This window comes from Gopherus evgoodei, chromosome 18, assembly GCF_007399415.2.
Source record: "Gopherus evgoodei ecotype Sinaloan lineage chromosome 18, rGopEvg1_v1.p, whole genome shotgun sequence".
Lineage (NCBI taxonomy): Eukaryota > Metazoa > Chordata > Testudines > Testudinidae > Gopherus > Gopherus evgoodei.
In genome coordinates, this window is record NC_044339.1 from 2,010,344 (window position 1) to 2,023,193 (window position 12,850).

Below are 12,850 nucleotides of genomic sequence, written 5' to 3' on the forward strand. Positions count from 1 at the left end.
TGCATATGAAGTTATGAGAATTGGATTACATAGAATCATAGACTCTAAGGTCAGAAGGGACCATTATGATCATCTAGTCTGACCTCCTGCACAATGCAGGCCACAGAATCTCAACCACTCACTCCTGTATCAAACCTGTGTCTGAGCCACTGAAGTCCTCTAATCGTGGTTTAAAGACTTCAAGATGCAGAAAATCTTCTAGCAAATGACCTGTGTCCCATGCTGCAGAGGAAGGTGAAAACCCCCCAGGGCTTCTGCCAATCTGCCCTGGAGGAAAATTCCTTCCTGACCCCAGATATGGCGATCAGCTAAACCCTGAGCATGAGGGCAAGACTCACCAGCCAGACACCCAGGAAAGAATTCTCTATAGTAACTCAGATCCCACCCCATCTAACATCCCATCACAGGCCATTGGGCATTTTTACTGCTAATAGTCAATTAATTGCCAAAATTAGGCTATCCCATTATACCATCCCCTCCATAAACTTATCAAGCTTAGTCTTGAAGCCAAGTATGTCTTTTGCCCCCACTGCTTCCCCTGGGAGGCTGTTCCAGAACTTCACTCCTCTAATGGTTAGAAACCGTCATCTAATTTCAAGTCTAAACTTCCTGATGGTTTGTCACTGAAACATGCTGTAAGATATTAGCGCCCCGGAGACAACAGTGAGGAAAGTAACCAATGCCCGGGCAGAGTGTCAAACAACCCATCACCAGCCATTGTCCAGCAAGAAAGCTACAATGCAATAACTCACCTGCGTGAGGCCCCACCAGGGGAATTGCGCAACCTGCATTGAAGACTCAGCAATGCCCCCAAACATGCCTGGACTTGTGTTTTCCAAGCACCTGGACTGAGGGTATAAAACAGACACAGTGGCCACATGCTGGGCCTTTCTCCTGCCCCCACCTATGCTGCAAGCAACAAAGACACTCTGAAGAAGACTGAAGGCTCTGAGGGGCCTAGCCAGGTTTTAGAGTGAAATCTGTGTACTATGAACTGCAATATCCAGTGGGGTGAGAAAAACTACTTAGCCTCGATGTTGCCCAGTTTAATAGGGTTGAGAGGTTAGATGTGTGCTTACATTTTATTTCTTTTGGTGACTAACTCTGACTTTTTGCCTATTACTTAATATCACTTAAAATCTATTTTTTATAGTCAATACATTTATTTACCTGTGAGTTTGTATGAAGTGTGTGGTAAATCTGCTCAGGTTTACAAAGGCTGATGTATGTCCACTTTCCATTGCTGAAGTGGAGAACCAATTAATGAATTTGTTCTGCCCATCTTGAGCAGTACAGGACAGTATATGCCTGAGGTAGAGTGCTGGGGGCTGGGGCTGGGGCCTTTCTGTGTGTGATTCATGAGTGGCTCTGGGAACATTCATTCAATGGAGCTGGGTGTGAGGTCTTCACATCCTATTGTGCTGCGTGATCACAGCACCTGGAGGGGTCTGTTGCTGGTCACAAGCAAGGCCTGGTGAGAGAGAGCCTGGACTGGAGAGACTTCGGGGCAGAGCAGTCTCATGGTCCAGGAAACTTGGTCTCTTCTCTTCTCTTCAGGCTGCCTCAGCCCCCATTGCCACCATAATATCTGAGCTGCTGGAAGCCAGAGCCACCCGGGGGGGGGGCAAGTGGGGCAATTTGCCCCAGACCCCGCAGGGGCCCCCACAAGAGATTTCCGGGGCAGAAGGACCCCCAGCCGGCAAATTACCACCAAAGCGGGACCCACCGCCAAAGTGCCAGGTCTTCAGCGGTAATTCAGCGGCGAGGGGTCCCTGCCGTGGGTCTTCAGGGCACTTCGGCAGCAGGTCCCGGAGTGGAAGGACCTCCCGCCACCAAATTAATACCGAAGCGGGGGTGTCTCGCCACCGAAGACCCCAGGCCCCCTGTATCCTCTGGGTGGCCCTGGATCATGCTCTCTTTTCTCCTCCCCCCAGGGAGAGAATTGTGGGTGCAGCCCTCTTCCTCAAAGCGCTACCAGGCAGGTGCCCAGCCTTCCTCAATGTGTGTGGAGTTGGCAGTGGGGATAAACCATCAGCCTAGCGCCTGACCCCACCCTGATACCATAAGCCTGACAGGCACAGAGGCACTGACCATAGGGACCTGCTTGAGGGTGAGAGCAGGGAATGAGGGGGGAGAGCCATCCCTGGAAACATGCCTGATTTACACCCAGTGAGACCAGAATCAGGCCCATACTTGTGCATTAGCATTGCTGCAAAGCGTTTGGGCTGTGGGCTCTCGGGACTGACAGCTCTGCTCTGTCCAGCACTGGCAGCAGCCATAAGGCACCGCCAACATCGACTCCCAGAAGGGCGGCCAAGTGGTCTCTCTTCAAGGTGACTAATTAGAGGAGTATGAATTAGGCTCTCCGCGGGTTTATTTCAGACGAGTCCAGCTTGTACCTAGAGCCTCTTTGCCAGTAGAGAAGCGCTGCAAATTCTCCTAGCGGAGACACAGAGCATTGTGCTAGCAACTCTGCTAGCGGTTCACCCAGCAAACTAAGGTGCCCCGGCAAACGCCCGTCTCTGCCAGCGCGCCTGTGCCAACGCAGGGCCTTAGCCACTACAGAAATGTTGTTAAAATCACACCCTTAGGAGAACTGGACAGGAATGTTGTAAAAAAATACTAATTGAGTGTGTGTAAACTTGGGCTTCCCACATCCCCGCTGAGTGCCCAACCCGCCAGCTGGACTCTTCTAGGCTAGATTTGCATGAAATGTGGAAAGGGCCCTGCTTCAGCCCAATGGGAAATGGGACCTTATTTTTTTTGACATGCTCGCTTTTGCTTGACAGGAACACAGTTCCCTGCTCACCGTTACCCGTAGCCAACACTGCTATGATGGCACCAGTTTCTAGTGCAGCCCTGGTCGTAGGCTGGGATCTCGGGCCTGATTCTGCCCTCAGAGCCAGTCAAAAATCCCCAATTATCTTTTGCAGGAAATTTCTTTTATCTATTTCTTTTAATTTTTGTAAAAGCAGCAGAGTCCTATGGCACCTTATAGACTAACAGACGTTTTGGGGCATGAGCTTTCATGGGTGAATACCCACTTTGTCGGATGCAGACGAAGCGAGTATTCACCCACAAACGCTCATGCTCCTATACGTCTGTTAGTCTATAAGGTGCCACAGGACTCTTTCCTGCTTTTACAGATCCAGACTAACACGGCTACCCCTCTGATACTTTAATTTTTGTGTGTCAAAACTTAATGAAACAAACCCCCACCTCCAAAAAAGGAGGTTTTTTCAGTAAAAAAAAATTGGGTTTTAGTTTTCCAAAAAATGTTGGCTTTTGTAAAGCAACAAATGTACATTTTTAACCCCCCAGATGAAAACTTTAGCTGAAACTGTTTACTGTGGAGTCCCTTTGGTAACTGAGGGCAGGATCTGTATTTGTGGCTCCACTTCGTCTGTGAAAATCCTTTGTTCCTTATTTTCCCAGGATCTATTTTTTCCCTTGCTTGTTTGCAAGTGCACAAGGAGGGTATGCTCCCTCATGAGCTGGCTTGGGAGTCAGCACTGACAGCAGCTTTGCAATTCAATTGGTGCCTCTGAAAGCAGACCCAGGGCGTGGCAGCGCTGAGCTGACAAATGACTTTGTTAAATGCAGATGGCACTGCCAAGGCTCCGTCTGAAGAAAGTCCTGGCGCATGGTACAGAGCTGGCTTGCTGCAGCTCGCCCATTAGGAAGAGGAGTTGGTAAGAGAGCTCATTTTGTCAGCAGAGATGGTGGGGGGACGCTTGGCTACTCCTGCATTGTCTGTAATCCTGGAGCGCTGGAGGAGCCAGGCCAACGATGCAGAATACCCAGGAGACTCCATCCAGCTCCTCTCTCCACCCTCGTCTAACAGGGATGGAATTGTCTTAGTGAAACAGCAGCAGAGAGGGAATTGGGGCCCCTGTCACTGATTAGCTCTGAGACCCTGGGCAAGTCACTGTCTTGGCACAAATATGGCCATCATTGCCTCAGTTTACCTATGCAGCTTGGGTTGTCTGGCTGTCCCTAAGGGCTGGCTGGCTCTTTGTTGCTGTGATGGGGTGTACAAACCCCACACTGGAAAATAAGGGGTTAAGGGATTGTTTTGGGCTCAGCCACCCCAGCCCCACCACATCTGCAGCAAATGCTCCATCTGCTGGAGGAATTAAAAGACAGGAATTAGCTCATTTGGGCGGCAGAGCTGGAGGTGAGCAGATCTGCAGCCTGCAGCTCCAGCAGAGCAGAGCACAGGAAAGCATAAAAGCTCTGACATCACTGCCCAGAGGGGCCTTCCCTGAGGGAAGGGAGGACCCACCCCAGAGAGGGGCATATCCAGTGGATATGGGTGACCTCCTCCGATTCATTTTGGTTTGGATTTCCCCAACAGAGGAAAGCCTTGGCCTAAGCTGACCCCAGGGTGGTGGATGAGAGGAAGAGACCCAGGGTGGCCAGACTGCCTGTAGCCCAAAGGGCCCTAGGTTAGAGCTCAGGGGAGTGGGAGGGCCTGGGCTCCCCTCCCACGGTCCCCTTGACTGTCAGGAGTTGCAGTCATGACCACTAGGCCATGCTCCCCAAGAGAAGACCATTACGGTTGCCAACAGTAATATTTTGTAACTGAGAGGAGGGTCAGGACCCATGGCCACAATGGTGTAAAATCCAGTGTGTGTGACTCCACTGAGTCAGGCTTGTGGTGCTGAGATCTCGTGGTAGGGCCTCATTCCTGGGGCACACAGATTAAGGACCTGATCTGCTCTCATATATAGTTCTCCATGAGCAGTCACTTGACTCAGGTCATTAGAACTGCACCAGCGAGAACAGAATCGGGCCCAAGAACGGTGTATAATGCCTCCTACCTCGTGGGGGCGCTGTAGGAAAGTTATGAATCAATGGGAGATCCCTGAATGGAAGGTAGAACAATACTGTGCAAAGGGAAGCCTGCCTGCAGGTCTGGTGCCAGCTGCAATGTTGTCCTCGTGCTGTCTGTGTCTGTGTGCAATCCGCCAGGGTGTCTGCATGCAGACAGGGGGCGGGAGAAGGCAGGAGCCCTGGAGGCGGCTGTATTGCAGAAAGAGGTTTCCATTCCTTTTTTTTTTTTTTAATTGCCTTTATTGCAGCAGTCAGAGACCACATGCCAAAGAACTAGGAATAAATACAGAATCCACCAGCTTCTGAAAAAGGAAAAACCACAGCGCTGGCAGAGCACGAAGGCAGAAAGTGGAAGTGAGCTTGCCTTGCAGGATCGTAGCCTGTGGGTGCGCTACCCTGCGACACTCCATCCTGCCAGGCTACAGAAGGACGCTGTCCCCCAACACACCAGCTCTCTCCCTGCAGCTCCTGTCCATACCACGGGATTTCTCAGTGATGTTAGCAGCAGCTTCCTTGCCACAGGGCTGAACCTGCTCAGATGAGTCACCTTATGGGGATAAACCCCTTAGGGCTCCCTACACACAGAAGGTGCTTTCAGGATTCGGCCCCAAAGTGGGATGCGGCTGAGTTTCAGCGACTCCCTCCAAAGAGTTTCCTCAGCCTGGTCTTCTTGCTGGGAAAATGGGTCCAGCTTGAACTGGGCCAGGATGGGGCAGACACTGCGTGTCACCAGTGACATTGGGTTTTGCTCCCCTACCTCCACCAGGATGTGTGTGCAGTGTACTCAGAGGAGGGAGTAGCTCTCCGGGAAATGGGGGAGTCTGTAGCCAGGATGGCCAGCTGGTGCCTTGGAGTTGGGCTTTCTGCTCTCCCGGTAGGATGAAGTGTTGCTCATCAGCTACCTCCAGGGGAAGCTGTGAAATGGGGGAGCATCATTTTCCTGTCTGTCACCTGGTGAACATTGGCCACTCGCTGAACAGAAAGTCTCCAGGGAGCCTGGTGGCTGTCACGACATGGCCCCAGAAGGGGCAAGAAGCAAATGACACTGCATGTGATCCAGCTCACAGGGTGCGAGGGCAGCAGGGCCTGAGTCCAGTCACAACAGCTAATGTCCTCTGGCTCTTGAATCCTTATGTGAGGTGGCTCCTGTGTCCCAGTTGGATCCTAGGAAGGAGAGGATGGGTTCTTCATACAACCAGAGCAATCCTTATCCACACCCTTCTCCCCTCAGTGCAAGGCCGCCCAGAGGATTCAGGGGGCCTGGGGCAAAGCAATTTCAGGGGCCCCTTCCATAAAAAAAAAGTTGCAATATTATAGAATACTATATTCTCGTGGGGGCCCCTGCGGGGTCTGGGGCAAATCACCCCACTTGCTCCCCCTCTGGGCGGCCCTGCCTCAATGCACAGAGCAGATGTGCCCAAGACAGCAAGGTACCGGGCTGCTGCCCATTTTACAGAGAGTGAGCACAGCTGGCCGCTCCCCCTTGCTCAGACCAGAGCCCCTGACATGTCCCAAGTTCATTCGTTTACAAAGCAACATGATCAGCCTGGAGCCCCCAGAACCAAGAAACACCAGTGAGGAGCACCCTGTTTGTCTCTCCAAACGCCTGCAGACAACAGCTCCTTGGTGCTCACAAAACCTGCACTTTGCAGGTCTGTTGTCCCGTGAAATTCACCACACCAGCTGCCTTGGGCTGGAGCCGCACGTGTGTGGGGCTGCCACTCTATCCGTCATGTTTCCACATTGTGTCTGCACCCATTGCCATGGGCCTCCTGGTTACCAATCAGACACTACCATGGCGCTATTGCCCACAGAGGCGCCACATCAAGTCCAAGGCCCCTGTGCTGATGCACAGGGAGGGTTCGGGATTTGATGACATCCACTGTCAGCTATGGACTTCTCCCTTGGGGCACCGAGCCCAGCTCAGCCTGGGGTTGGGGTAGGTGGAAGGCCCAGAATCAGGAATCGGCTGTTGGTATCAGTCCCAGAGCTGCCTGAGACCCTGGCCAAGTGCCTTCCCCTCTCTGTGCCTGAGCTTCCCCAGCTGTAACTGCCGATTGTGATGCTCTTGCTCTGTTGTCAGGTGCTTTGAGATCAGTGACTAGAGTGGAAAGTCTCATCAGCCTCCTGCCCTTCTCAAAGCCCTGGTGTGCAGGACCCCACCTGCCTCCTTGGGTCTATTTCACTGCCTCAGGGTTGTCCCAAGGGCCTGTCACAAACACGCTCCTGCTAAAGGCACAGAGTCTTTGACCTGAGTCAGGAGTAAGGGTGCCAGGCCAGCACCAGATGGGCCCCAGGCAGCCTCAAGAGAATTACCTCAATGTTCAGCTTTGTACCTGCTCCCCACCATTGTGCGGAACTCCCTAATGCCCTGCGAGGATCTCCACAGACAGGGCCCGGCTTTGACTTCTGTCCAGATCTCTGTCCTTCAACTCCTTGCCACAGCCCCAAGGCAAACGTGCAGGCTCCATGCCTCCCTGCTGCTCTGGCTCCTGGGCCAGCTACGGGCTTAGCGCCAGCTGTACTAGGTGCTACCACTGACTGCAATGTGAGGACTATGTTTTCAGTCCTGGCAACTGCTTTTGGGTGCCTGCTGTGAGCCCCTTTTGGCCTGTTCTTTAACGCTCTAGCTAGTGTTGGTGGGCACTAGTGGTGTTGGCTCAGTGCCTGTAGATATCAGGCCCAAGGGGCCCCCCAAACCAGAAGCCCCTGTTAGGAAAGTCTGGGCCTCAACCTTTTGTTAGCTGACTCAACCCAGCCAAGGTCCCCGCTACATGCATTGGAGTGTTTCCAGTCCCACTCAGCTGCCGGACCATGCAGGAGCTGATCGCGCTGACTAGTCGCCGTTTCTGTTGGCCACCTGGGTCACATGTTCCAGCTTCTGCCTCCTGCTTGGGTGCCCAGCTCATTAACGAGGAGCCCAGCCCGTCATGCTTCCTGTTACGGGCCTTTGGAAGACACAGTGTTTGGGGCTGAAGCCTGTGAAAGTGCTAGAACTGATGGCAGCTCCACGCAGAGACCCTGTCGAGCTGAATGCTCCTCAGGCGATCCCAGACCCAACCACGGCAGGGGTACCTGCCAAAGCTGCCGCCTTCTGGCTGCCTCTGTACTGCTAGTAGAGCCTGGCAAAACACCATTGCCCAGGGTAGTGTGTGAGCACATCGCTCACAGTACCTGTATGACAGCCGCCCTGAGCTGAGCATGGGCCCAGCACCTTCTGCCCCACACTGCAACTTGAGACCATTACTCCTTGTTCTGTCATCAGGTAGTTGAAGGCAGCTATCAAATCCCCCCTCATTCTTCTCTTCTGCAGACTAAACAATCCCCGTTCCCTCAGCCTCTCCTCATAAGTCATGTGCTCCAGCCCCCTAATAGTTTTTGTTGCCCTCCGCTGGACTCTTTCCAATTTTCCCACATCCTTCTTGTAGTGTGGGGCCCAAAACTGGATACAGATGAGGCCTCACCAATGTCGAATAGAGGGGAATGATCACATCCCTCAATCTGCTGGTAATGCCCCTACTTATACAGCCCAAAATGCTGTTAGCCTTCCTGGCAACAAGGGCACACTGTCAACTCATATCCAGCTTCTCATCCACTGTAACCCCTAAGTCCTTTTCTGCAGAACTGCTTCCTAGCCATTTGGTCCCTAGTCTGTAACAGTGAATGGGATTCTTCCGTCCTAAGTGCAGGACTCTGCCCTTGTCCTTGTTGAACTTCATCAGATTTCTTTTGGCCCAATCCTCTAATTTGTCTAGGTCCCTCTGTATCCTATCCCTACCCTCCAGCGTATCTACCACTCCTCCCAGTTTAGTGTCATCTGCAAACTTGTTGAGGGTGCAGTCCACGCCATCCTCCAGATCATTAATGACCCTTGGGCCCCTGAATACCAATGTAACCCATACTAAGAGCAGATGCTGCCAGGGCACTAGCCCTGTGGAGGATAGTTCATGCTCTGTCCTCAGGAGCAAACCCAGCAGGGAGCTCAGAGGTGAGCTGAGATCCCACACAGCAGTTCAGCAACAGCTCTGCAAGGTGCCCTGCTCTCTGCTCCATGCCAGCAGGAAGCTCCAACAGCACAGGGTCCAGTCTGCATCCATCCTGGCGGAGTGGCCATGGCGATGCTGGGATCATGCCAGGGATAGCCAGCTGTATGTCCACACTTAGCCTGGATCCTTGGGTTAGTCTGGAAACTGACGCCAACTGGGAGGCAGGAATGCTGCATCCTTGCACACTGAAATACCAACAGTTCCACGGCCTCCCTCCATCCCCACAACCCCCCTGCCCCAGCCCTGCACCTTCCCACACGCGGATACTGTCAGGAGGTCAGAGCTAGGAACGGCACAGCCCCGAAGCTTGACAGTCTCCTTATGCCCCGCAGGAAGGGGTAGGTGGGAACTGTCTCAGCAGGGACTCTCGACTAGCCTGCCAGCCAGGAGGAGGTTGTACGGCTCCAGGCTCCCTTCCCTGCTCTCTCCTAGATCCGGACGGTGTTTATGCGGAGTGGCTGCACGTTCTTGCCATTGGCATGGCTCTGGCCAGGACTAAAGTACGAGCAAAGCTTGCCAGGGAACTTCTCCCGGAAGGTGTACAACCACGACATGTCATCAGCGTTGTAGAAGATCAGGAGCCCTTTGTCATAGTCCAAGAAGACACCTACTTTCTCCAGCTTGCTCTTAACGTTGAGCCGGGTCCAGGGCTCGGTGCAGGCGCTGTACTGGTTGCCGTCGTGCATGACGATGCAGTAAAAGCCACGGCTGGGCTGGATCTGAATGCTCCCCTTCCGGGTGACAGCCTCATGCGCCAGCCCGATCATCCACTGGGTCTTCTCCGAGACGATGACCTCCCAGTAGTGCACGCCACTGCCGAAGGCCTCTGAGCCCAGCACCGACACCTCCACGTCAAAGCGCTTGGGTGAATCCTGCAACGGCTGCGGGTGCAAGTTGCCATAAGCCACGATGGTGCAGTCATCTGAGAGGATGAGGCGCTGGTGAGCTGTGACAGGGTCCAGTGTGAGGGCTGCTGGCACTGGGAAAGCAAAGGAGGGACAAGAAGGGGCTGAGAACCTAGCCACACCTCCACACGGTGAGTCAATTACAGGCAAAGCACCTGATTATGCAAAGAGAATGGAAATGCCCCCCAAATAGGGGCCTGCAAGCACCTTACACAGACAGCACTGAGCAATGATCCACAGGGACACCAGAGGGCCCTGTGCTGAGGCACATGTGATGGGGTCAGTCAGGTGGCTGGGCAGCCTGGGTGAGCTGATCTAGGGTGGGATAACAAACACACCACCCAGCTGTGTCGCAGGGCATGGCTCTGCTGGGCTGCCAGCGCGAGATGTCCCCAGGCTAGCTCTGACTGAGTGAGCACACTAAAAATAGACAGGTAGCCATGGCGGCACCAGGGGCCAGCTGCCCCATGTACAACCTCCCTGAGACCCTAAGTACAGAAGCAGGGTGGCTAACCCTCCCCCGCCTGTGCAGCTGTGGCTGCAGCGTTCTTTGCAGCATGCTAGCTCGATCAAAGCTAGCGTGGGTATGTCTGGAAATTACATCCCAGTACCAGTGCAGATGTAGCCTCAATGTGTGATGCCCCAGCACAAGCAACAGCTTCCTTGGTGTCTGTAGTGGGATCCCCCCAGCGAGCTACAGAGGGTGACAGCACCTGCCTGCACCCGGCCTCAAGGAATCTTTGATGAGGGTGGGTCTATGGATACAGGGGAAATAGGGGAGAGTGGAGCCAGGAGGCCCGAGGGGGCAGGAATCTTGTTGCAAGGGGGAGTAGGGCACTGGAGAGCAGCTCAGAGGTGCTGCAGGAGAAGGTGGGGTGGCTGGAGGGAAGCACCAGAGGTCCCTGCTGGCTCCATCTAACAGACTTCCTGGGGTTTGGCAGAGGAGTCCCACGCTGCTTGGAACCATGGGGCAGGGGTCCAAGGCCAGCTCCAGGCTGGCTGGGGCAGCACATGCATGGGGCGCCTTCCTGGGACACCAGGATCCATAGAGACTCTGGCTCCCTGACAAGCTTTGGACAAGCAGTTCTCTTTTCCCACCATTGCCCAGCCCCCCCCAGTGAGGGGGTTCCTGTGGGGAAAGGCCCACAGCCTCCGCCATGGAAGCTCAGGTCCCCAGTGCTCACTGATGCCCCATGCTGGGCTCGGCAGAGCTGATGCTGCCTAGAGATATCAATTAACACCATCGGTAATTTCACATTCATTAGCGAAAGGCTGGTTCCAGGCACTCGAGCCCAGCGAGAGGAGCCAGGCAGGGTGATTTCATCCATCTCCTCTCTCTTGGTTTTGCTGCAGAGTGGTAAATTCCACCCCCTCCCACGTGCTTTTGGAACGGTGTGGGATGCTTCAGTCGGAATTCAGGAAGCCTTTGTTCAAGACAAAGTTGACTGTGGCCCTGGGTCTGACCTACCAATTCTGAGGCCAATCTGACTTATTTTGTGGATGGGGGAGCGGGAGGGGGAGGGGCAGGGGAGAAACTTGGTCTAAAAGGGAAACCCACAGTCAGAATGGGTGGGCACCACTTGGAACCTGGCTCTTTGCCACCCACCAAAGGAGCTAGTCCCCACGGAGGCGGCTGCTGAGCAGTGTGCAGAGAACAATGGCAGAGCTGGCACAGAGCAGGTTTAGCCACATCCAGCCAAGTGCAATTGCACTCGACAGACCTTATGCCCAGGAGGGACAGAGGGTGAGGCCTGAATGAGCTAGAGCAGAAAGGCCAGCAGGCCTAGAGCAAGCTCTTGTGCAGGTCCGTGTCTCAGCAGAACAGCTCCACGTCCCAGGGGACAGATCGGCTAATGAATAAACATAGGAGCTCAGTGGCAAGAAACCCAACTAGAAATGGAATTAACCCCCACCTCCCTGGATTAACCCCCCCCCTCCCAGCCTGCCCCCAGGGCCCTGCCTCCCCCCGTTGGTCTCCAGGCCAGCTCCAGCTGCGGCCGTATCCTTGCTCTGCAGGCCCCCATGCTCCCGTTACCGAAGCCCTGCAGGGATGGCCTTGCTCAGCCTCTGATGAGTTCTCCCTTCTCCCAGGAACAGGAGCTGGTGTCTGGGCTGCCCAGTAGGACTCGCATGGCCCTGGCTGGGGGAGCAGCAGCAGCAGGGGGGAGGGAGGGAGGGAAGAGCAAAGGGGAACAGACTGAAAGGGGCAGGGGGAGAAAGGGAGTGGAGCAGGAGACCTCCCCGATGCTGCACAGTCACAGCAAGGGACCCCATGTCATCACACCTACAGCTGCTGCTTTCCTTTAATGAGGCTATGTGCCTGGCAGGAAGGTCCCACGTGGGGGAGGCTGTTCCCCTGTTTGACCAAGCGATGGACCCCTTGCTGTGAGCTAAGCCCTGGTGCAGCAGATTCCGAGCTGGGCCTGGAGGAGCCGAGGTCCCACGACCCCCAGGGGAGCGGGTGTGAGTGGAGAGCGCTCAGGGGCTCCCCTAGGAGCTGGGGCTCTATATGGCCAGCACTGATTCCCCACGAATGCCTTTGAACCTGGCCGGTAGAGGGAGTGAGAGGGGAAGTCAGTCCCGTGGCTCACTCAGGGCTTGGCTGCTTTGCAAGGGGCGGACTGCATCACCAGAGACTGGTGCATAGGCTGTGGTCCCCGTCCCCACAGGATCTCAGGGCCCCAGACACAGGGTGTTCTCCCCATGGCACTCTCACCCTCACTGCCGTCAATGGGTGCTTTGCTGCCTTGGCGCTCAGCCTTCTGCCCATTCGGATTTTGTATGGGTTACGGAGCAGCCACATGCAACTACTGGGCAGGGAGGTTTGAACCAGTGACCTGGAGGCAAAGAGTTCTGTCCCCTCACAGGTCTGCCCCTTGCAGGTCTCTAAAGGGGAAGCCCCCAGCACCCCTGCAGAGCCCGAGAACAGGAGAAACATCAAACCACGCAACCAGGGCCCCTTTGACAGAGGCGCATCACAAACATGCCAGGCGCTGGATCCCAGACACTGGTGCACATACAGCCTGCTGCTGCTCGCCCCCGGCATGTGTGCCGGGTCCTGCA

General features: G+C 54.6%; 1 protein-coding gene across 1 annotated transcript in view; it reads right to left on the minus strand.

Annotated features, from left to right (window-relative positions):
* Positions 1 to 8,638: 8,638 nt before the first annotated feature.
* Positions 8,639 to 12,850, minus strand: part of TRIM62 (tripartite motif containing 62) — a 44,000-nt gene continuing 39,788 nt past the window's right edge. The window contains exon 5 of the mRNA XM_030537812.1: positions 8,639 to 9,861. Within this exon, the coding sequence (XP_030393672.1) occupies positions 9,311 to 9,861 (551 nt within the window). The 3' untranslated portion in view covers positions 8,639 to 9,310. The remainder of the gene's footprint in view (positions 9,862 to 12,850) is intronic.